Source organism: Aureococcus anophagefferens (genome assembly GCF_000186865.1).
Source record: "Aureococcus anophagefferens unplaced genomic scaffold AURANscaffold_5, whole genome shotgun sequence".
NCBI classification, from domain to species: Eukaryota; class Pelagophyceae; order Pelagomonadales; family Pelagomonadaceae; genus Aureococcus; species Aureococcus anophagefferens.
Window position 1 is genome coordinate 2276750 of NW_008705565.1, and position 24225 is coordinate 2300974.

The 24225-nt window shown below is 73.6% G+C and overlaps 4 protein-coding genes across 4 annotated transcripts; 2 read left to right on the forward strand and 2 right to left on the reverse strand.

Annotated features, from left to right (window-relative positions):
* Positions 1–235: 235 nt before the first annotated feature.
* Positions 236–869, reverse strand: LHC19 (hypothetical protein; the record flags this gene model as incomplete). The annotated part of the gene is made up of 1 exon (XM_009036886.1): positions 236–869. One exon carries the CDS (start codon positions 867–869, stop codon positions 240–242), a length of 630 nt encoding a protein of 209 aa, XP_009035134.1.
* A 4055-nt stretch (positions 870–4924) lies between these two features.
* On the forward strand, positions 4925–6098 carry AURANDRAFT_23105 (hypothetical protein; the record flags this gene model as incomplete). The annotated part of the gene is made up of 3 exons (XM_009036757.1): positions 4925–5415; position 5436; positions 5613–6098. Coding segments are annotated over 3 exons (978 nt in total), but the record flags the coding sequence as incomplete, so codon positions are not given.
* A 2563-nt stretch (positions 6099–8661) lies between these two features.
* AURANDRAFT_62782 (hypothetical protein) lies at positions 8662–10847 on the reverse strand (the record flags this gene model as incomplete). The annotated part of the gene is made up of 2 exons (XM_009036885.1): positions 8662–9691; positions 9790–10847. 2 exons carry the CDS (start codon positions 10845–10847, stop codon positions 8662–8664), a joined length of 2088 nt encoding a protein of 695 aa, XP_009035133.1.
* A 1795-nt stretch (positions 10848–12642) lies between these two features.
* On the forward strand, positions 12643–13113 carry AURANDRAFT_23825 (hypothetical protein; the record flags this gene model as incomplete). The annotated part of the gene is made up of 1 exon (XM_009036758.1): positions 12643–13113. One exon carries the CDS (start codon positions 12643–12645, stop codon positions 13111–13113), a length of 471 nt encoding a protein of 156 aa, XP_009035006.1.
* Positions 13114–24225: the final 11112 nt, after the last annotated feature.

Consider the following 24225-nt stretch of genomic DNA (forward strand, 5'->3'; position numbering starts at 1 on the left):
GCCTCATCCCCTTCATGCCGCTCATCGACGAGCCCGCGGAGCACGTCCTCGAGGCGGCCTTCGACCGCGCGTGGCCCGCGTGGCGCGTCGGCCACGTCCCCCACGGCCACATCGACCACAAGGCCGACTAGGGGTTCTGTTTACTACCCGTGCTGCTGTCGACGCGAACACACCGGAGGTCCGTGGGAGCATCCTTAGGCGCGCGCGCGCCGAGCGTCACCGCGGGGCTTTGGACGCGCCTAGTTGTGCGTGATGGGGTAGAAGAAGTGGTGGTCGCACGAGTCGAGCTGGGAGTGCATCATCGCGCCCGTGACGCCCATCATGGCGGCGCGGCCGTTCTGGAGCTCGCAGGTGAGCGCGCGCGTGCGGGCCGTGGGGTCCTCGATCTGGGTCGTGAAGGGGTAGCCGCCGGGGATGGTGCCCGCGGAGCCGTCGTAGCCGCCGGGGAGGTTCTGGGGGCCGCCCGTGTACTCCGTGGCGGGCATGGCGACCGTCTCGGCGATGCCGCCGAAGGCGAGGATCTGCACGAGGCCGAGCGTCGGCACGTTGGCGAGCGCGGCGAAGCCCATGCCGTCCTTGAGGATGTCCGAGAACTGGACCGAGCCGTCGAGGTTGATCGAGCCGGGGAACGTGATGCCGAGCTCCTGGACCATCATGCCGAGGAACGCCATCATGGAGATGCGGCCGTGCTTGATCTCGACGGCGCGGCGGCGCGCGAGGGACTCCTTGTCCTCCCAGAAGAGGCCGGACGGCTCGATCGGGCCGGGGTCGACGCCGATGGAGTCCTTGACGACGACGGACGCCTTCTGGGCGACCGGCGCCTGGAAGGCGGCGGCGGGGGCGAGGACGAGGGCGAGGGCGAGCTTCATGATGTTCTAACCTGCGGCGCGGCGCGGTGAGTGGTTTGCGCGGGTGCGGGGGTGCATGGGAGTGCTGGGGGGAGGTTGCGGGCGGTTTGAATGCCGTGGCTGGGCGGGAGGGCAAAAGATCCCGATGGACACGGCTCATCACGAATTGAGGGTGTGTTTCGAGGAGGATCTGCTTGGGAGCTCGATCTTTTGGAGGCTTCAAGTTGCCGGACAAGGGATAAGCGCTAGCCTAGCCGTCGAACGGCCGCCAACCGACGCCTCCGACGACGTGCGACGCGCCGGTGTCCACGCGCCCCTCGGCCTTGCCAAGTCCGAGCACCCCTTACTACCACCCGCTCCGCCCCCGGGACCGGTCGATGGCGAGCGGCGACCGCGCGGACGACGACGCGAGGCTCGACGCCGGGGCCGCGTCCGAGAACGCGCCGAGGTAGTCGAAGGACGGCTCGAAGTCCGGCGGCGGGAAGGCGAGGGCCGCGTCGTCGACGACCGACGGCAGGAGCGCCTGGCGGCCCGGGAGCCCCCGGAGGATCGCGGCCGCGTCCGCGGACAGCGGGGCCGCCGCCGCCGGCGCGGGGCCGCCGGCGCCGGGCCGCGGCGGCGGCGGCGGCGGCGCGTCGAGGGCCCGGACGACGGCGGCGGCGCGCCGCTCGACGGTCTCCGCGCGGCGCGTCGCGACGGCGAGCTGCTTGCGCGCCTCGAGCCTCTCGCGGCGGAGCGCGTCGAGGCTCGCGGCCGCGTCCGCCGCGCAGGCCTCGGCGGCGCGCGCGGACCGCTCCGCGTCCGCCGCGTCGCGCGCGGACCCGGCGGCGGCGGCGGCGGCGGCGGCGGACGCGACGCGGGCGTCGCCGCCGTCCGCGTCCCGGAAACGCCCGTACGCCGCGACGTCGCGCGCGAGGCTCTCGTCGCTGTCCGGCGGCGGGTCGTCGAGCTCCGCGACGGAAAGGGGCGTCGGCGGGGCCGCGGGCGGCTCCGCGGACGTGTCGTCGCTCGACGAGTCCGGCGGCGGCGGCGCGCCGCGCCGCTTCGCCGCGGACCGCGCGACGGCCGCCTCGAGCGGCGCCGCGCGGACCGTCGCCGTCGCCCGCCGGACGTCCGGCCGCCGCGCCTCGGCCGTCGCCTGCTCGAGGACGACGTCCCCGTCGCGGAGTCCCGCCGGCGTCGCCCGCCGGACGTCCGGCCGCCGCGCCTCGGCCGTCGCCTGCTCGAGGACGACGTCCCCGTCGCGGAGTCCCGCCGGCGCCGCCGCCGCCCCGCGGTGGAAGCCGAGCGCGAGGGGCCGCGGCAGCTTCGGCAGCTCCTCGAGGACGCCGGCGTAGGAGAGCCCCGCGTGGGGCCCGACGCGCACGAGGACGTCGCCGACGCGGACGCCCATGGCCTCCGCGGGCCCGCCGGCGGCGACGCGGATCACCGGCGGCGGGCCCCGAGAATCCGCCGGGTCCTCGTCGATGGACAGGCCCAGCGTCCCCGCGTCGAAGGTCACGGCGAAGGCCTCGCGCGGGACCGGCGGCGCGGCCGTAGTTCGCGGCGCGGCGGCCGGGTCCTCGGCGGCGTCGCCGGCGAAGCGGGCCTCGCGGCGCCGCGCCTCGTCCCTGAGCGCCGTCGCCGCGGCGAGGGCCGCGGCGTCGGCGTCGGCCGACGCCGCTGCGAGGGCCTGGGGCGACGCCGGCGGCCGGAGGAGCCAGTCCTGGAAGCCCGACGCGCGGCGCTCGCGGCCGACGGCGCGCGCGGACCCGCAGCAGACCTTGAGCGCCTCGACGAAGCGCTCCCCGGCGAAGAGCATGGTCTCCTGGGCCGGGTCGCCCGCCGTCTCCTCGTAGGCGAGGTTCAGGTCCGTGAACGCGTCGCGGAACGACGTGCCGAGCCTGGCGATGCATTCAACGCGAACGCGCCGCGCGCGCGCGCGCCACCAAAAAATTCAAGAGCGCTCCGAGCGATGATCGCTCGTCGAAACATCAGCCGAAACGAGTGGACACCGGCCGAGAGCGGCGCCTTTGAAGTTGGGGCACGCTCGTCCCGCGCCGCGCCGCGCGACGCGAAGTGGAGCTCCTTCGACGCGGGCCGCGAGGCCAGCGACGCGTCCGCGCGCAGGCCCTCGCCGGAGATGGCGCTCAGGGCCGACGCGAAGCCCGGCCGCGCGACGCCCTCCTCCTCGACGCGCACCGCGAAGCGGAATCGCTCCGCGGCGCCGCCGCGCGCGAAACCCCCGAGCCGCTCCGCGAGGCTCGGCGCGCGCTCGGAGAAGCCCTCGACGACGTCGCACTCGCCGAGCCAGACGCTCTTGAACGCGCGCTTCCGGCCCGGCCGCGGCGCCGCGACGAGGCGCCGCGCGTCGCCGCCGTGCTTGAGATCGTCGAGGTCGCCGGGGCCCTCGAGCCGCTCCCAGCAGAGGTGCTCGAGGTCCGCGGAGCAGCAGACGCGCCGCACGTGCGCGCGGCCCCCGAGCTCCGAGCCCCAGCGCTTGTCGAGCACCGCGCCGCGCACGAGGGCCATGGCCGCGACGGGGTCGACGCGGCGCCGCCGCGCGGCGCCCGCCGCGATCGCCAATTCGCACTTGGCGTGGAACTCGCCCTCGACGTGCTCGACCTCGATGCCCTGGTACTCGTGCATCAGCGCGCTCACGAAGCGCAGCGGCAGCGGCCGCGGCCCCGCGGGCGCGTCGTGGCGCCGCCGCAGCGGCGCCGCCCCGCCCGCGTGTCGCCGGAGCAGCGCCCGCTCGCACGCGCGCGCGTCGCCGGCGAACGCCGCGCGCTCGCCGTCGCCCAGCACGCACTCGTCCGTGGGCCGCGCGGCGCACCGCGTCGCGAGCACGCGCTCGACGCAGTAGCACCAGCCGCCGCCGTGGCGAAAGCTCACGAGCGCGAAGGGCAGGGGGCCGTTGTGCGGCACGTCGACGGACACGTCGACGAAGCGCGTGCCCCAGGTCGGCCATTTCTGCACGTCGCGCCCGAAGAAGGTGCCGTTCTTCCGCGGCGCGACTCGGCGGGCGTGGTCCGAGGCGGCCATAACGGGGCAGCCTTTTTTTGGACGGCTGCATCTCCGGGTTCAACGTCGAGGGTGCCGCGGCCGCGTTCGCGTTGTCGCAGGGAGTGCCACAAGTCTGAAGACCTCGGAGAGAGCTTTTGGCGACGTCTCGGCGCGGGTCTGGTGGCTTGCGGGGCGAGAGGTGGATGAGTCGAGTGGCCGGGCGAAACTCGACGCACTGCCTCAACACCGGCCAGCACCGCTCGGAATACAAATCTCCACCCATTTGCTCAACCCGAACCTCACGCACCGCTCGACCATGTACAAGCTTCTTATGCTCATCACGTCTGCCTGTGCCCTCGGCACGAACAAGAAGGCCCTCAAGGTGCGCGACGCCTCGTTCCGCGCGCGACGCCCCGATTTTCGCGCGATTCGAATCGGTCAGAACATCGCGCGCCAAACCCACGCCTCGCCCCCCCGCCCGCCCCTCCTAAAGGCCCCTCGCCCGCGCCCACCCCCCGCACGCCGTAGATCCGCGGCGGCGCGGACGTCGGCCCCATCACCGCGGACCTCGCGGTCGGCGTCGGCAAGACGCTCGCGGGCGTGACCGTCGGCGGCGCGCTGCTCGACAAGTACGCGGGCGTGGGCTCCACGACCATCGTCGACGCGGCCTCGGGCGGCGTCTTCACGACCAACGCCGTCATCGCGGCGACGACCTACTGCACGTCGTGCCTCACGTCCTCGTTCTCGACGATCGAGGTCGTGGCGTCGCTGTGGATCGCGTCCGTCGCGCTCAAGTTCAAGGACAGCGGCGTCAACGAGGACTCGCTCAAGGCCAACCTCGTCGAGACCGCCATCGCCGCCGTCATGGGCGTCATCGCCTTCGTCGAGTAGGCGCCGCGACCGGCCCCGCGGCGTCGACCAAGCGCCCGCCGCGCGCGCGACTCGTCCGCCCACCGCCCGCCGCCCCATCCACCCATCGCCGGAGTCTTCCGTGCACCGGATGCCGCGGCCGGGACCACCAAGTTAAGGATACGCGCCTCTTCCCGGTTGTTGAAGGCCACGGAGCAGGCAACATGCTGCGGCAGACGATGATGGCTCTCCGCATCCGGCGAGCCCTCGCGGCCGCGCCGCGCCGCGGCATCAGCAGCGGCGGCGTCGTCTGCAGCGCCGAGGTGCGCGCCGCGCTGGACCGGCGCGGCCCCGTCGTCGCCCTCGAGTCGACGATCATCACCCACGGCATGCCCTACCCGAGGAACCTCGAGGTGGCGCGCGCCGTCGAGGCGCGCGTGCGCGCGGGCGGCGCCGTGCCGGCGACGGTCGCCGTGCTCGACGGGAAACTGCGCGTGGGCCTGAGCGACGCCGAGCTCGAGCGCGTCGCCGTCGCCGGCGACCGGGGCGCCGCGGTCAAGTGCAGCCGCCGGGACCTCGCGGACGTCGCGAGCCGGAGTGCCAACGACGGCGCGCTCGTCGGCGCGACGACGGTCGCCGGCACGGCGGTGGCGGCGCACCTCGCGGGCGTCGAGGTCTTCGCGACGGGCGGCATCGGCGGCGTGCACCGCGGCGCGGAGGCGACGTTCGACGCGTCCGCCGGGGCAGGAAAAGAGTGATTCGAGTTCGCTTCAGCATGAATATTCCGCGCGCGCGCGTTCCGGAAAAGCATCCACGCGTCGAGAGCGCTCCGAGAGATGATCGCTCGTCCAAAAATTAGCCGAAACGAGTGGAAAACGACCGAGATACGAGCCTCCAAAGTTGGGAATTTCGCACCCTTTTCCTGCCCAGGTGTCCGCGGACCTCGTCGAGCTCGGCCGGACGCCCATCCTCGTCGTCTGCGCGGGCGTCAAGAGCATCCTGGACGTGCCCAAGACGCTGGAGGTCCTGGAGACGCAGGGCGTCGCCGTCATCGGCTACGGCACGGACGACCTCGCGGCGTTCTTCGCGGCGCGGTCGAGCGACAACAACAAGATCAACCGCGCGCCGCTGCGCTACGACGACGCCGCGGGCGTCGCCGGCTGGCTGGCGAAGAACGCGGAGCTCGGCCTCGCGAGCGGCGCCGTCCTCGCCGTGCCGAACCCGGCGCCCATGGACGGCGACGCGATCGACGGCGCGATCGCCGCGGCGCTCGAGGACGCGGCCGCGCGGGGCGTCTCGGGCAAGGACGCGACGCCCTTCCTCCTCGCGAAGCTCGAGGAGGTCACGGGCGGCGCGTCGCTGGAGGCGAACATCGCCCTCGTGCTGAACAACGCGCGCGTCGCCGCGGAGATCGCCGTCGCGCGCGCCGGCGGCGGGCCGGCGCGGCGCCCGCCCGACGTCGCCGTCGTCGGCGCGTCGACGGTCGACGTCGTCGGCCGCGCCGGCGGGCCCTGCGCGGGGACGTCGGCGCCGGGCGCCGCGTCGACGACCTTCGGCGGCGTCGGCCGCAACGTCGCCGTCGCGGCCGCGCGCGCCGGCGCGAGTACGACGCTCGCGACGGCCGCGGAGCCGCGGTCCCTCGCGGCGCTCGCCGCCGACGGCGTCGACGCGTCCTTCGCCGCGGCGACGGCGGCGTCGTCGACCTACGTCGCCGTCCACGACGGCGCGGGCGACCTCGTCGGCGCCGTCTTCGCGGAGGACGCGGCGCCGCGGCCGGCGGCCGGCGCCGTCGCGGCGGCCGTCGCGGGCGCGCGCGTCGTCGTCGCCGACGCCAACGGCGACGCCGCGACCTACGCCGCCCTCCTCGACGCCCTGACCGACGACCAGGCCCTCTGGCTCGAGCCCACGTCCGCGGCCAAGGCCGGCGCGGCGTTCGCGGCGCTGCTCCCGCGCGTCGCGGTCGTGACGCCCGCGGAGCGCGAGCTCGACCCGCTCCTCGCGGCCCTCGGCGCCGACGTCGCCGGCGGCGTCGGCGAGCGGGCCCTGCGCCTCGCCGAGGCCATGCGCGAGGCCGCGGGCGACGCCGGCGACCGCGCGGTCCTCGTCACGCGCGGCGACCGCGGCGCGCTCCTCGCCGTCGCCGGCGACGACGTCGTCACGTCCTTCCCCGCGCCGAAACCGCCGCGCGTCGTCTCGTCCAACGGCGCCGGCGACGCGCTCTGCGGCGTCGCCGCGGCCGCCGTCGCGCGCGGCGCGGATCTGCGATCCGCGGCGCGCGCGGGGCTCGCGGCCGCGGCGCTGACGCTCGGCGTGCCGGGCAGCGCGCCGCCGGGCGTCGACGGGGCGTGGCTCGACGGGATTTTGAGCGGGAAGTAAGGTGGAGGTTTGGATCTTTGTCTGCGCCGATGCCGTCGAGCTTCGACGGTTTTTTACGTGTCGGAATCGCTGTCGGCGGATTTACCGCAAAGGCCCAAAACAAAAGCGGCCGGCGCCACGAGATGGCGTCCGAGTCTGAGTCCGACAGCGACGAGTATGCGTCCGAGGTGTTCGGTGCTCACAGGCTCGAGGATGTCGAACTCACGGTCGTGCACGAAGGCGTTCACGGTGGCGTGGAACACTGGCAGACTCTTCGGGAGCTTACACAGGGCGTAAATGGCGGGTCTGTTCGAATTGATGACATGTACCGTTCGCTCGCTACTCAGCAAGGTCAATTTTATTCGCCCGCGTCGCTTCTCATGTATGCGTGCGGCTACGCTCACGCCTCCCGCGAGGTGTGCGTCGAGACCGTCCGCACGCTCATCGAGCGCGGCGGCGCAGATGTCAACGCGACGAACGCGGATGGCGACATGACGGTATTGGGATGTGCATGCACCCTCTTTCCGTTCTTCTATGACGTATTCCACAGTTCAGGGTATGGAGAGGACGAGAGTGGCGACTTCGAGCTCCGTGAAGTCCGCTGCCTTGTCGACCGCCACGATAAAGCGAACGCTTGCATTTCCCTCCTCCTGGAAAACGGTGCAGACCCCAATCGCAAGTTTACAGGCAAGACAGAGACTATACGGTACCAAGAGTCTCCCCTAGCTGTTTGCGCTCGCCGGGGTAATGCAGTCGGAGTCTCGATGCTTCTGAAATACGGTGCTGAAATCGATACTTGGGGTCTTGCTTACGACCCCGAGCATAACGTTTCTGGTATCACGGACTGCCTCGAAGAGCGCACAGTGCTATTTATCGCCATGGCCGATGCGCCGCACTTTGAGACAATCAAAACGCTCCTTCTTCATGGCGCGGACTTGGACACTGCTTTACACGCGTGCTTCGCTGTGAGACCAGATGGGACACGTGAGCGAATGGCTATCGCTGATGACCCCTACTTTACTGAGTATCATAGCCACTTCACGTATGCAAACTTCCCTGGATTTCTAGCCGGCGTGCTGGCGGCCGGATCTTATCGAAGCTACTTGAAAGAGCCGCGCGTCGAACTCGTGCGGCTGCGCCTGCTTTGCGCGCGCGGCCGCGCGACGCCGCCGGCGGATCCCGTCCTCCAGCGCCTTTTCGGTGCGCCCGGGGCATCGACGAAACGCGCGCCCATGCGCGCCGCGCCTCTCCCAAATGAGGTGGTCTGGCACATCTTTTCGTTCTGGCGGAGCGGCCGCGACGGCCGCGCGGAATCGCGATGCCCCGATGTCCCACAGTTGAGCGACAGCGAAATCTATGACGCACAACTTCGAGCTACGAACCGGATGGAACTGACCAGGCAGCGCATTGCCGAGAAAGAAGCACTCCTCATGCGCACCGAAATCGCCCCAGAGAACACACAGCAGATGGCTGATTTGGCAAAGGCGCTTGGCATGGAATACCAATGTCTCGCCAGGCACCAACAAGCGCTCGAGGACGTCGAACACACGGGCCTGAGCGTGGTGCCCACCTTGAAATCCGTCTACGCGTAGTCTATCCTAACCAACCTAGGCTCCTCGAGGGATTAGGACCCCCGCGCGAGCGCCGCCTGTTCGAGGATCGAGTCCGCGAGGGGCGCGCGGACGCTCTCGTCGAGCGCGTGCCTCTCGCAGAACGCGCGCGCGAGGTCCATGGCGTCGTCGCCGTCGTGCACGCGGATCGTGCCCGACGTTTCGCCGCCGAGGTCCACGGTCATCTCGAACAGCACGAAGCGCTCGCCCGAGTCCTCCCCGGTCAGCACCGCGTCGTCCGCCGCGTCCGCGGCGAGCGCGCGCGGCGCCCAGGGCGCGAACGTCGCCGGGAACAGCGGCACCTTGGACCGCGTGTTCTTCGCGTCGCGGAACCAGGGCCGCGCGTAGGCCATGAAAAAGACGAGGCGATCGGCTTCCGAGCGGTTCGCGAGCCCGCGGTGGTCGACGCGGTAGTCGAAGAGGAGCGCGGACCCCCTGGCGCACGTCGGCGCCACCGGCGACCGCCGGGAGCGCTTCGGGGGGCTCTCCGCGGACCGTCGGTGCGAGCCGAGTCGGAATTCCGTGGGCCCGTTCGACGGCGTCAGGTCCTGGAGCGGAATAAACACGGTGAGCGCGTGCGGCGGCTGGTCGCCGCCCTCGGCGAAGAGGTGGTCGCCGTCCTTGTGCCACTTTTGGTCCTCCGCCGCGCCCGCGCGCGCGACCATGACGCCGCTGTACAGGAGGACGACGTCGCCGCCGCCGAGCGCCGCGCGCGCCGCGGGCAGGATCGCCTCGTGGCGGAAGAGGTCCGCGTAGGGCGCGTCGCCGCAGCGCACGCGGACGTCGCAGCGCCCGCCGTCGCGCCGCACGAGCTCCGCGAAGTCGCAGCGCTCGCAGCGCACGGCCTCGTGGTGCGCGTCGGGCGCCGTCGGGTCCAGCGCCTCGAGCCGCTGAGCGACGGCGGCCTCGCAGGCCGCGAGGTCCTCGATGGCGCGCGTCCGGCAGGCGTCGACGGTGGCGTCGTCGACGGCGTTTGGGATCACGGCGACGCCGTGCTCGAGGAACGTGGCTGCGGCGTCGTCGCTCGCGCAGGCGACGACGTCGCTCCAGGACGACATTGCAGCTCAGGCAAGCATCGCCTCCCCCTATTTTGTTCCAGCTGCATGGTGCCGCCATGATGCCGCAAGAGTAGGATGTCTTACCCGACGATGCGCATGGGCGGCGCGGAGTCGACGAAGGAGACGCGGCGGTCTTCGAGCACGCCGGCGGACCGGGACCGCGAGAGGCAGCCGCGGAGGGCCTTCAGCGGCGCGGACTTCGCGCGCGGCGGCTTCGCGACGTCCTCGACCGCCGCCGCGCGCGCGGACGCGGGCCGGAACAGCGCGCGCACGGGCTCGAGCGCGACCTCGTTCGGCGGCGTGACGCGCGGGAAGAGCGGCGAGGCGCCCTGCACGGGCTCGAGCGCGACCTCGTTCGGCGGCGTGACGCGCGGGAAGAGCGGCGCGGCGCCCTGCACGGGCGAGAGGCGCCCCGGCCGCGGAGGCGAGAGGCGCCGCGGCTTCTTCGGGGTCTCCTCCGCGGCCGGGAGCGGCGCGAAGGTCGACGGGAAGAGGAGGAAGTCCTTGGGCGCTTCTGACGCCTCGGACTCCGGCTCGGAGGCGCCGTCGTCGCCCCACGGGCCCGGCGCCTCGGCCTCGTCGGCGATGACCGCCGCGAGGCCCGCGGCCGACACGCGCACCGACGCGAGCGACTCGTCGCCGTCGTAGACGGCCACGTGGACCTCGCGGCCCGCCTTTGCCGCTTTCTGGACGAGCTCGAGCGCCCGGTCCGCGTCGTCGCGGCGCGCGATGACGGCCGCGCGGTCGCGCCGCAGCGCGGCCGCGAGGCGGGACGCGCGCCTGTCCTCGAGGCCGCGGGCCTTGAACGCGTCCTCGTCGGCCTGCATCAGCGCCCAGAAGGAGTCGAAGCCGCCGCGCCAGAGCAGCGCGGCCGTGCGGCTCGCCGACGCGGAGCTGCAGACCTCGTGGTGCGTCAGCCAGCCCTTCAAACTCGCTTGCCACTGCGACGAGCGCGACATCTCCGCCAAGACCTCGGCGTCGCCGACGGCCGCCAGCTCCGCCTCGACGGGCGTCGCGACGTCCGCGGCAGCTTCCACGCGGGCGAGCTCGCGCAGCGCGGCGTCGGGCGTCACCCGGTGGGCTGCGTGCAAGGCTGCCGCCTTCTCGGGCGTCACCCGGTGGGCTGCGTGCGGGGCTGCCATCGGCTCGTCGGCCATGGCGCAGGTCGCTGCCGTGAGCATGCTGCCCCATTGCGCGAGCGGCACCGGGCTGGCCTCGCGAGGCGCCATTTTATTGCAAGATAGGGTCCGCAAGCGAGACGTCGACGACCACGCGTACGAAACTCGTCCGACTTTTACCCGCAGCAAGTTGAACAACAAGAAGGTTGCGCAATCTCCCTGTGGCAAATTCGATGGTCCGCGCATCTATGACGCTTTCCGTGCTCGCGTCGTGCTCAGCATTCGAAGCGCCGCTCGTGCACACGGCGACGATCGCGCTCGTGCCGCCGGAGGCGGCCTGGCACGACCTGCAAAGCGCGCGGCGCCAGCTGCGGGACAAGGGCCTCTACCGCTGGCCGCCGCATATCAACCTCTTGTACCCGCTGGTGCCGCCGGCGCACTTCGCCGAGGCCGTCGACGCCGTCGCGCCCGTGCTTTGCGACTTCGAGCCCTTCTCCGTCACGCTCGACGCCCTGGGCGTCTTCGGCGGCCGCGCGCGCGGCGTGCTCTACGTCGGCCCGCGCGCCGACGACGTCGAGAAACTGCGCGCGCTGCAGGACGCCCTGCAGCGGGCGCTGCCCACGTGCCACCACCAGCAGCGCGACGGCGTCTTCACGCCGCACCTCACGCTCTCGCACTTCCCGTCGGCCGACGCCGCGGAGGCGGCGAAGGGGGCCCTCGCGGGCCTCTCCGTCACGTTCGACTGCGACGACGCGGTCTATCTGATGCGGAGGGAAGGCGGCGCGGGCCAGTTCGAGCGCGTCGCGTCGCTGCCGCTGGGCCGCGCCCATCGCGTCGACGGCGCGCTCGTCGGCGACCGCTGGGCCGGCGCGCGACGCTTCGACGGCATGCCGCTCGTCGAGGAGGACTGGATCCGCGACGCGCGGCGGCTCCAGAAGCAGGCGCAGCACCGGCCCGGCGGCCGCGGCCGGCGGCGGCGGCGCCCGCGGCGGTCGCCGGAGGAGCGCGCAGCCATCAACGCGCGGACGCCGGAGGAGATCGCCGCCATCCGCGCCGAGCGCGCGGAGAAGAAGCGCCTCGCCGCGCTCGCCGACGCGCCGCCTAATCCGGTGTGAGTCGCATCGTCGCGCTCGACGGGGCTGGTCGATGCGACGGGGACGTGGGCGCTGCCGCGCCGGGTGTTTGACGTCATCGCACACGTGTGCTTGAACTTGAAAGCGTGTCATCATCGCGGTTGCTTCTGGATTCGCCTCGAGCATGCAGACGAGCGCGGCCATCGCCGCGGCAGCGGTGACCATGGACAAGGACGGCGAGCACGCCGTGGCGCTGTCGGCGTGCGCGCTCTCGCTCTGGATCGGCATGTGGGTCGTGCTCCCCAGCGCGACCCTCTGGCTCCCCAGTGTTCTCTTCGGGCTGCCCCGGGGCCTCGCGCTCACGTGCGGCATCTGGGCGACGCTGGCCAACGCGCCGCCGCTGCCGCGTCGCGTCGCCTTCATCAAGTTCCTGCAGCGCATGACCGCAATCCGCCGGCGTCCGTCGGACCGCGCGCGCGCGCGCAAATCCCGCCCGCCCGACGCAGGACTGGTTCCCCAGCCACGCCATCATGAACGAGGCGGGCCTCCGCCGGGCGCCGGGCGCGAAGCCCGCGGTCTTCGCGCACCATCCCCACGGCGTCGTGGCCATCAACTGCCTCGCCGTGGGCTCGCGCGCCGACTGCCGCGCCGTCGTCAGCGATATCTGCTTCCAGATGCCCTTCAACCGCCAGCTCATGCAGACCGTCGGCGGCATCGGCGCGATGCGCGAGACCGTCGCCACGGAGATGCGGCGCGGCGTCGACCTCGCCGTGATCCCCGGCGGCATCGACGAGGTCGTGCTCGCGGACCCCGTCCACGAGCGCGTGTTCCTCAAGCGGCGCTTCGGCTTCGTGAAGCTCGCGCTCGAGCACGGCTACGACCTCGTGCCCGTCTACCACCTCGGCGAATCCCAGATGTACGGCATGCTGCCCCTCCAGCGCTGGGGGCCGATCCTGCGGTGCCGCCTCTGGATGACGAAGCGGTTCTCGCTCCCCTTCGGCTTCGGCGTCGGGTGTTGGTATTGCCCCGTGCTCCCGCGGCGCGTGCCCTGCGTGAGCGCCGTCGGCGACCCCGTCGTCCTGCCGAAGATCGACAGCCCGACGATGGCCGACGTCGCCAAGTACCACGCCCGCTACGTCGAGGCCCTCGTCGCGACCTACAACGAGCACCGCCACCTGCTCCCCGCGTACGCGGGCAAGGACCTCGAGGTCTGGTGATACCGAAGCCGCCCCCGCCCGCCGCCGGAGGCACGCGGCCCGCGGGTGCGCGCGCGCGGGGTCGAAGCACGCGCTCACGGCGTGGGGGCTGTAGGACGCGCGGACCGGGTCGGCGCAGAACGCGTCCGGCGGGATGTGTCAGACGACCCCCGGCGGCCGGGGTCGCGGCTGCGGCTGCGCCGAGGGCGTCCGCGGCCGCCGCGGCGGCCCGGTCGACGTCAATGCCGCAACCCCCGGCGCCCGGCGTCCGAGGCGCAGGCAGCACGAAGTGCTATGGAGCTGAGCGCGAGGCCGCTGCGGGCCTAACGCGACACCAAAAACTATGTCGGGCCAGCGGCCGGACCCCTACGCCAGCGCCCACGCGGCGGCCGCGCAGCAGCAGGCGCAGCAGCAGTACGCGCAGCAGCAGCAGTACGCGCCGCCCGCGGCGGGCCAGCACCCGCAGTTCACGCAGCACCGCGGCGGCGGCGCGGCGGCGGCGAACCTGCAGAGCGGGTACACGGCCCACGCCGCCGCGCACTACGCGGCCTACTACGCCGGCGCCGCGGCCGCGCGCGCGCCGGCCTACGCGGCGGCCGCGCCGTACGGCGCGCCGACCCCGGCCTACGCCGCGCCGCAGACGCCGGCCTACGCGGCGCCGCCGCGCGCCGCGATGCCCGCGTCGCTCGCGCGCTACGCGCAGGCCCAGGAGGTCAACCGCGCCTACGGCTACGCGGGGCCGCGGAAGCTCGCGGAGCCCGCGCACCTCGACGTGAGGTACAAGACCAAGATGTGCCTCCAGATCGTCAACGGGCGGCCCTGCGCCTACGGCGACAAGTGCAAGTTCGCCCACAGCGAAGGCGAGCTCCGGCGGAGCGCGCCGGACTACGCGTCCGCGGCCGAGCCGCTCGGCGCGTCGCCCGTCGTCGTCGCCGAGGCGCGGCCGACGGCGCCGCTCGTCGTCGCCGCGCCGCGGCCGCCGGCGCCGGCGCCGGCGGCGCCGGCCGCGCCGCCGCGGCCGCCGCCGCGGGACGTCGGCGGCGCGGGCGACGCGCGCGAGCTCGCGGGCGCGATGGCGACCATCGCGCGCGCGAAGGAGGCCGACGGCCGCGCGCCGAACGCGCTCCTCGTCGAGGTCCTGGACGTGGCGGCGTCGCTCGGCGCGCCGGCGCTGGCCCGGGCGTTGGCGTGGTGCGGCGGCGCGCCTCCGGATGCGGCGCTCGCGGGCGCCGCGGCGCCGGACGACGGCGCGCTCGGCCAGCGCGTCGAGCTCGACCCGGCGTCGCTCTTCCGGCTCACGGACCGGTGCCTCGGCGCCGAGTGCTACCGGCCCGTGTGCGCGCGGCTCCTCGCGAACTGCGCGGGCGCGCTCCCGCTCCTCGGCGCCGGCGACCGGCGCGACGCGGCGGCGCTGGGGCTGGACCTCGCGCACGTCGGCGGCGAGGCCGCGAGCGACGACGAGTCCGACGAGCCCGACGACGGCCTCGGCGAGCCGTCCGAGTCCGAGGACGAGGGCCTCGGCGACCGCGGCCTCGTCGCGGAGCCGGAGGCGTGCGTCTTCGACGGCCGCTTCGGCGGCCGCTTCGCGCGGTGCCGGGCGCACGACGCCTGGACCGAGCGGCCCGCGTACGCCCGCGAAGACCTCGTCGTCTTCTACTTCCGCTTCTCGCGCGCGGCGCGCGGCTGGTGGGTCGGCGCGACGTTCGGCCGGCCCGAGGGGCTCGTGGCGCACTGCGCGTCGGACGCGCGCTCGCCGCCGCGGGCGGGCTGGCACGTCGCCGACGCGCCCGACGGGCCGCGGCGCGCCGTCGCCGGCGGCTTCCGCGACGCCGACGCGCCCGCGGCGGCGACGCCCGCGGCGGACCTCGCGCGGAGGCTGCCCGTCGACGCGCGACGGCTCGAGGGCTGCGTCGTCGGCCCGCACGGCGCGTTCTTCGGAGCGACGCACGCGGCGCTCGTCGCGGACCACCTCGGCGCCGCGGGCCGCGCGCGGAGGCGGCTGCGGGGGCCGCCGGCCGCCGCGGGCGTCGCGGCGCCCGCCGCGGCGCCGGGCCGGCCCGGGGCGCTCGCGTTTTCGACGGCCCTCGACGCGGCCGCGTTCCGCGCGCTGGCGATGGGCTGCGGCGACGCCGTCGTCGTCTCGCGCGGCGACCCGCTGCGCGACGCCGTCGCCGAGGGCACCTGCGTCGAGGTCCACGCGAAGCGGCGCAGCGTGACCCTCGCGTTCGGCTCCGAGGCCGCCGCGGAGGACTGCCGCCGCGGCGTCGGCGACGGCGCCTGGCGCCTCGACGTCGGCCCGCCGCGCGAGCCGTTCCTGCGCCGCCGCGACGCCCTCGCGGCCCTCGTCGCCGGCGACGCGCCGCGGCTCAACCCGCTCCTGCGCCTCGCGGTGCTCGGCGCGGCGCGCGGGTCCCCGGCGCCGCCGCGCGACGCGGCGACGGAGTCCCCGGCGACCGCGTCCGCGGCGACCGGGTCCCCGGCGCCGGCGCGGGACGCGGCGCCGTCCCGGGACCGGGCGCCCGGCGTCGCCGTGCGGCCCGACGCGTCGCGCGCCGGCGCGACGGCGGGCCGGCGGCTGCTCGTTCTAGCGGACATGAACGGGACCCTGCTCGTGCGGACGACGGCCAGAATCCCCGGCGCGCGGCCGCCGGACCTCGTGCACACAAACCGCCTCTACTACTACCTCCGCGAGGGCGCCGCCGAGCTCGTGGCGGCGCTCGCGGGGCGCGCGGACGTCGTCTTCGCCTTCTACACGTCGATGCAGAGGCGGAACGCGGAGCCCGCGGTCCGCGCGCTCTGCGGGTCGGGCGGCGCGCCCGAGCTCTACGCGGCGGAGTTCAACGCCCCGGACGACGACGAGGCCGGGCGGCGCCACGCCTGGGACACGGTGCGCTGCCTCGACAAGGTCTGGGCCCACGACGGCGCGGCGTTTGGCTTCGACGCGACGAACACGGTCATGGTCAGGGCAGCAAAAGGGTGATTCAACGTCGCTTCAACGTGAGTGTTCCGCGCGCGCGCGTTTCGCAAACAGCACCCACGCTTCGAGACCGTTCCGAGAGATGATCGCTCGTCCAAAAATCAGCCGAAACGAGCGGAAAACGACCGAGATAGGAGCCTTTGAAGTTGGGAATTTCGCACCCTTTTGCTGCCCAGGTCATGGTCGACGACACCGCGCGGAAGATGCGCCGGTGGCCGGGCAACGTGCTCGTCGTCGACGAGTACGACGCCGACGCCGTGGCGCGCGGGGACGACGACGCTCTGTCGACATGCCTCGACTACGTGGGACGCCTCGCGGACGCGCTCGCCTCCGGCGCGTGCGCGGACGTCCGGACCTTCACGGCCGCGTCGCCCTTCCGGGCGGCGAGGCGGCCCATGTCCGTCGCGGCCATGGCCGCCGTCGCGCCGGGCGGCGCGGCCCTCGACGCCCGCGCGCGGGCCGCGATCGACGCGGGCCGCGGAGGGCTCGACGACGCGCAGGCCGCGGGCGTCCTGGCGTGCTGCTCGCGGACGGCGTCCCTCGTGCTGGGCCCGCCGGGCTCGGGCAAGACGACGGTCGCGGCCCACGTGCTCAAGCACTGGGCCGCGACGCTGGGCCTCAAGCCCGCGCTCGCGGCCGCGGAGTCGCCGTCGGCCGCGGCCGCGCTCGCGCGGCGCTGCGCGGCGCTCGGCCTCGACGTCGTCGCCGTCGGCGGGGCGGGCGGCGACGCGTCCCTCGCCCTCGAGGCGCGCGTCGCGGCCGCGCGGTCCGCCGCGGCCGCGCGCGCCGCGGCGCGCGCCGCGGCCGCGCGCGACGCCGCGAAGCGCGACGCGTGCCGCGACCTCGACGGCCTGGCGCTCGGCGACCTCGCCAAGGCCCGCGACGACGCGCGCGACGCCTGGCGCCGGTCGCGGCGCGGCGGCGGCGCCGTCCGGCCCGCGGCGACCGTCGCGACGTGCGTCGGCGTGTCGAACGACGCCGAGCTCAACGGCGACTGGGTCGAGGTCGCGGGACCCGCGCGGCCCGGCGCCGAGGGCCGGCCGGCCTACGCCAAGGGCGACCTCGTGTGCTTCTTCTCCGACGGCGTCCGGCCCGCGGGCTCCCGGCAGGGCCGCCGGGGCTGGCGCGTCTCGAGGGGCGACGGGGAAGTCGCGTTCGCGCCGCGCGACGACGCGCGGCCGCCGCGCGAGGGCTGGGCCGTCGACGTCGCCGGCGAGCCCTGGCGCGCCGCGGACGCCGGCGGCTTCGAGGCGCCCGTCGAGAGCCGGGACGGCCTGCTCGAGGAGATCGCGGCGCTCCGCGCGACGTCGGAGCCGCCCGCGGCGAAGGCGCCCGCGGACGCGCAGCTCCGCGGCGACGTGCTCCGGGCCGCGGACGTCATCTGCTGCACGACCCTCGCCGCGGCGACGCCCCAGCTCCGGCCCCTCGGCGCCTTCCGCGCCATCCTCTACGACGACGCGCACGCGTCCGACGAGCTCGACGTCCCGCGCCCGCGTCCGTTTTTTCGATCGCGCGATGATGCCCTTTTCCAAATATTTGGTGACTTCTACCCGACGGCGCGCCAAAATGGCCGCCCTCTGACGACTCCTTGGTTCATATCCCTGAGTGTGTTTCCTCTCGAACTTCCTACTTCCATCACTCTTCATCTTCCGTCGCGCGTCGCCTCCCTCCCGCGCGGCCGCGGACTCGCTCGACGACGCGCTCGTAGGCGCTGGTGCCGCTGCTCCGCTGCGGCTGCGAGCGCCTCGCGCTCTGCGGCGAGGCCGTCGACGCGCCGCGGTCGCTGCTCCACCGGTTCCGGTCCGCGGCCGTCGAAGCGACCGAGCTGACGCGCAACTACCGCCAGCACCCGCGGCTCGCGGACTTCGCGTCGCGCCACTTCTACGGCGGCGCCGGCGGGAGCGGCGCGTCGGCGGCGGACTTCGCGCCCGTGGCGGGCCTGCCCTGGCCGCGCGCGGCCGCGCCCGCGTGCTTCGTCGAGACGGGCGCGTCCGCGGCTGTGTGGAAGTCAAATCTTCAACCCGACTTCAATGTGCGCGTAATCGAACGATTTGGACCAGACTTCTTCGCTGTGCTTCGAGAACTCGACGAGAGCAATGGATTCGTCCAAAAATCAGCCGAATCGACTTCGATTTGACCGAGCTAGAGAATTCTCAAGTTTGGTCAGGACCACCCAAACCAGTGGTTGGTTTCCACACAGGTCCGCGGCCGCGCCCTTCGAGCGGCGCCGCGGCGGCTCCTTCGTCAACGGGCGCGAGGCCGCGCGCGTCGCGCTGCTCGTCGAGCGGGCGTTGGAGGCGGGCCTCGGCGCGGAAAACGTCGCCGTCGTCGCCGCGACGCGGCCGCAGGCCGACGACCTCGCGGCGCGGCTCCCGGACGTGGCGTGCGGCGCGCCCGGCGACTTCCGGGGCCGCGCCTTCGACCTCGTCGTCGTCAGCTGCGTGCGGTCCAACGAGGCCGGCGACGTCGGGTCCGACCTGTCCGAGGCCGCGCTCCGCGACGTGCTCGGGCGGGCGACGCGCGGCCTCGTCGTCGTCGGGTCGTCGCGGACGGTGCGGCGCGCGGCGGGCTGGCAGCAGTGGCTCGCGTGGTGCGAACGGCACCGGCTCGTCGTCGACGCGGCCCGGTGGCGCGAGGCCCTCGACCGCGCGGCGGCCGCCGCCGGCGACCCGGCGCTCGAGGAGCGGCTCCGGGACCTCGCGCGCGCGGCGCCGGACGGCGCGCCCGTCGCGCCGGACACGTTCCGCCGCTTCGTCAAGCGCGCCATCGGCGTCGACGCGCCGGGCGACGCCGACGAGCTCCGCGGCGCGATCCGGCTCGCCGACGAGCCGCCGGGGAAGAAGGCGCGGCGCGCGTGAGCGGCGTTTCTAGCGGCGGGACTTAGTGCTTGGGGGGGGCGGCACTCGCCGGAGACCCGGGTCCTCGCGCCCGCGGCGGGTGTTCTTCTGCTTCGTCGGGCGGCCGACCTAGAACGAGAGCTTCATGTCGTCCATCGTCTTCTTGCCCCAGAACGTGAGCGCCGCGGAGATGCCCGCCTGCGCCTGCCAGAGCCAGGGCGTGAAGTGGGCGCCGTCGGAGTTGCCGTTCTGGTAGAAGAAGAAGATCATGCCCGCGTTGAAGAGCATGGTCTGCTTGATCCACGCGGCCTCGGACACGCCGAAGTGCGTCTTGCCGAGCGTCATGATGAGGAAGCAGATGCCGACGGTGCGCGTGAAGAACTCGCCGATGGGGTCGAGGGGCACGGCGCTGCGCGGGGGGTCGCGGGGCGCGTCGACATCCGTCGCGCGACGTCTCTCGAGACAGTTTCTCGAAAGCCTCGCGACCGCGCGCGGAGGACGCCGGTGCCGCACACGTAGTCCATCTTCACGGGGCTGTTGGGGCCCCAGAAGTAGTCGGCGGAGATGGTCATGGTGACGCCGTAGGCGCCAAAATACCTGAATGCGACTTCTGAACGTCGGACTCCCGGGAGGAGGCGCGGCAGGCGCACATGACCATGAACTTGACGTAATCGATCGAATCACCCATTTTTGCGTTTTACCTGCGCGAGCGACATGGGCGTGCGAGGTTTGGCCGCGCGAGGACGCGGCGTGGCGCGAGGATTATCTTGATGTGAGACGAGGTTCCGAGTGCGATGTGAGCACGAGACTTGTGCCGCTGCATCTCGCCCCACGTATCCAAGAGATGAAGATGATCTATTTCGCGTCGCACGGAGGCAGCCCCTCTGCGGTGGACTGCACCGATGGCCGACGCCGGCATGCTCGGCCGGGGCCGCGCCGCCGCGGCGCCTTCCTGGCGGCGGCGCGTCGCCGCGGTGGCGGCCCTGTCCTGCGCGGCGGCGCTGGCGTTCGCCGCGCGGCTGCGCGCGAGCGCTGGCCCCGCGGCCGCGCCGGCCCTCGTCGCGGGCGGCGCGCCGGCGGTCGACTCGGACGCGTCCCCGCCTGCGCTGGCGACGGTGTCCGTCGACGACCGGGGCGTCGCCTACAGCGAGGCCGCGCTCGAGAGCGTGCTCGCCGCCTACGGCCTCGGCGGCTCGTCGCCGGAGCTCGCGGCGGGCCGGAGCGCCGCCGGCGCGCGGGCCGCGCCGGCGGCCGCGGCGGCGGCGACGCTCACGGCCCCGCACGTCGTGCTCTTCCTCATCGACGACCAGGGCTTCAACGACATCGGCGCCGAGTCGACGGACCTGTCGTGGGCGACGCCGCGGCTCGAGGCCCTGGCGGACGGCGGCGTGCGGCTGACGCGGTACTACAGCATGCACCTCTGCACGCCCGCGCGCGCCGCGCTGCTGACGGGCCGCTACCCCGCGTCGACGGGCATGCAGCACTCCATGCTCAGCGGCAACGAGCCCTGGGGCCTGAGTACGCGAACGAGCGGCTCGCCTACGAGGCCGTCATGGTGGGCAAGTGGCACCTGGGCCACTACAACGCGCGCTACCTGCCGACGTCGCGGGGGTTCTCCACCTTCTTCGGCTACTACAGCGGCTTCGAGGACCACTTCAACCACGTCTCCGAGGTCTCGTTCTGCGGCATGGACGGCGCGGGCTGCTGGTTCGACCTCAAGAACGGCACGACGCCCGTGACGAACCGCACGGGCGACTACGGGCTCTACATCCTGCGGGACGTGGCCTCCCAGAAGATCCGGTCGCGCGACCCGTCGAAGCCCCTCCTCCTCTACTTCGCGTCGCCGACGGTCCACATGCCCATGCAGACGCCGCCTCTGGCGGAGGACGGCTGGTGGACGGACAAATTGAAGGCCATCGCGAACATCGAGCGCCGGGCCTTCGCCGCGGCGACGGTGGCGACGGACAACGTCGCGGGCGACGTCGTCGACGCGCTGCGCGAGACGAACCACTGGGACGACACGGTCTTCGTCTGCGCGTCCGACAACGGCGCGCAGCCCCAGGTCTCCGGCGCGGGCTCGAACTGGCCGTTGCGGGGCATGAAGGGCTACTACTTCGAGGGCGGCGTGCGGACCCACGCGTTCGTCCACTCGCGGCTTCTCGGGGTGACGGACGCGTCCGCGCGGCGGCGCTACGGCGGCCTCTTCCACGTCACGGACTGGCTGCCGACGCTGCTCTACGGGTCCACGGGCACGGTCCCGCCGGGCGCCATGTTCGACGGCATCGACCACTGGGCCAAGCTCGAGGACTGCGCGCGGCGGGGATTCTGCGACGCGTCGCCGCGCAGCGAACTGCTGGTGAACGCGGACGACTACTCGTGCCTGCCCAACTCGACGGCGACGGAGTGCCTCAAGGGCGAGACGGAGTACTCGACGGGCGCCTACATCAACGGGTCCCTGAAGCTCCTCATCAACGCGCAGTGGATGCCCCAGTGGCCCGTGCCGAGCGGTCAGGACGCGGAGACGGTCTTCTCCGACTGGTCCGCGGGCGACGAGCACGACATGCTCTTCAACGTCGTCGAGGACCGCACGGAGTCCGTGAATTTGATATCCGAGCTGCCCGAGGTCTACAGAGCCATGAAGGCGCGCTTCAACACGCTCAACGCGCTCGCCGCGACGCCGGCCTACTGCGGGAGCTCCGACAACGACAACGCGGTGGCCGTGTTGGACGCGACCCACTTCCTCGGGCCCTGGACCGACGACGACAACGTCAACTGCGCCGACGTCGACGCGTCCATCGACGTCACGGGCCCCGCGATGGACGACGACGCGTTCTCCGCGACGCTCGACGACGTCTCCGCCGGTGACCCGGACGACGCGGGCGGCGACGCGGGCGGCGGCGACGAAAGCGGCGGCGCCGCGGCCCTCGACGAGCTCGCCGACGAGGCGAAGGAGGTCAACGCGACGCGCCTGGCCCAGCTCGCGCGGACGCGGAACATCACGAAGCTCGCCAAGTCCAAGGCCAACGCGTTCCCGACGGCCGTCTACTGCCGCTACGGCCTCCTGCCGGCGTCGTCCTGCGGCGGCGGCGACAAGAAGGCGCGGGTCGCGGACGTCGCCGCGGGCTCGAGGTAGGGCGTCCCTAAGTTGTGCACCGTTAAAGGCCTCGTTAACGTTCGCGAGATTCCCCCACCGGTCGGCGCCGTGACACGAGGGATGCTCTCACAGAGCGAGGCTGCCCCTTGCCTCTCCGACAAGGCGCTGTCTGTTGCGCCCGAGCGTTCCACTCCGGCGCGTCGGTCCGCTCGTCCCCGCGTCGCGCGCCGTCCGCCGCGTCCGGCGGCCACCGCTGGGACGCGACGCGACGCGCGCCGAGGCCCGCGCCGCGAGGCGGCGGGGCAGCCCCGCGCGCGTCGCACGCCGCCCGCCGTCGACGGCGACCGATGGCGAAGCCGTCCTTCGGGAGCTACTTTTTGTCCCAGGGCTTCGCACCGGAGCGCACGACGGAGCACCGGCGGTCGCTCGCGACGAGCGGCACGCGCGCGCTCGAGCCCGCGCCGCGCTCCGCGGCCGCGACGCGCGTGTCCACGGACAACGGCCTCGCCTTCCCCGAGCTGCCGCCGAACCCGCACCGGCCCATGAAGCGCGTCATCCCGAGCCCGCGGGCGAAGCGGCGGTACTTCAAGACGCACAGCGAGCTCGGCCGGAAAACCTTCGACCAGCCGCGGCTCCACTTCCACGGCAGCCGCGGGTGCCTGTAAGTCCACTTCGCGGACCCTCGGGGAGTTCTTAGGAGCCCGGCGCGTCGCCGCCGCTGACGGGCAGGTCCGCGCGCTTCGCGCCCTTGAGCCGCGGGAGGAGCGCGGCGCCGGCCGCGGCGACGGTCGCGGCGCCGAGGAGGTACGTCGTCCGCGCGCCGCACCGCTCGTAGAGCGCGGACCAGAGCACGGAGCCGAGCCCCGCGCCGAGGACGTAGTACGCCGTCGAGAGGACGCTCTGCGACGTCGCGCGGAGCGCGGGCGTCGCCGCGTCCGCCGCGAAGCTCACGGCCGCGGTCCAGGCGAGCGCGAAGCAGGGCCCGTGGAGGAGCTGGAGGCAGGGCAGCGCGACGGGCGCCGTCGCCTTGGTCACGCAGGCCAGGAGCGCGAGGCGCGCCGCGAGGCACGCGTGCGCGACCCGCAGCATCTTGACCTGGCCGAAGCGCCGGATGAGCGCGTCGGACCGGAGGAAGAAGGGGTACTCCGTGAGCGTGCCCACGAGCGTCACGAGGCCCATGAGCGCCTTCGTCGACTCGAACTCGCGCGCCATCTGGAGGAAGAGCAGCGCCTCGACGAGCGACATCGCGACGCCGTAGAGGCACATGAGCAGCAGGAACGGCCGCATGTCGCCGCCGCGGTCCAGGCCCCGCACGTAGGCCCAGAGGTTCCCCAGCGGGCCCCGCCGGGCGAGCCGCGGCGACGGCGCGCCCGAGTCGCCCGCGCGCGCGAACGCCGGGCCGCGCGCGAGCAGGAGGAGCGTCGCGCCGCCGAAGGCGTAGGTCCAGAGGAAGATGGCGTCGTAGCCGTAGGCGTCGATGCACGACCCGACGACGTAGGAGCCGCAGCCCCAGGCGACGCCCGTCCAGAGGCGCTGCGCGCCGTAGCCCGCGCCGGGATGCCGCTCGATGACGCGCAACGTGAGCGCGTCCGCGAGCGCGCCGACGCCGTTCGCCGCGGACCGCGCCATCTTCAGGGCGAAGAGCCAGCCGAAGGACGCGACGACGGCCGGCGACCGGTAGAGCTCGAGCAGCGCGACGACCGCGACGACGGCGACGCAGACCGGGAACGTCGAGTTCGCGTGGACGTCGGCCCACGCGCCCCAGAGCGGCGTCGCGACGAACTTGGCGCCGAGGCCCGCGGCGCGCAGCAGGCCGATGCGCGACGGCGCGAGGCCCAGCGCGACGAGGTAGGCGATCTGGTACCGGCCCCAGGCCACGGACATCAGGCACGTCAAAAACGCCACGGCCTTGATCCAGACCAGCTCGCGGTGCAGCGCCATCGGTGGAATGCTTCGCGAAGCGGTGCTGCGCGCGGGCGCGGCGCGGCGCTGCGCAGCGGCGGCGTGCGCGGCGCTGCGCGGTGGCGGCGGTGGCGGCGGCGTGCGCGGCGGTGGTCGCGAGGTGCTCCGCGCCGGCTCTGGGTTGTTGAGGTGCAACCACGGATGTTAACCCCCTAGTAATCGCCCGTGCCATCCGATTCCACGGTCCGCTCCTCGTCGTCGTCGTTCGCGTCGTCGTCGGACTCGTCCTCCTCGGACGCCTCCTCGTCCGAGTCCTCCGACTC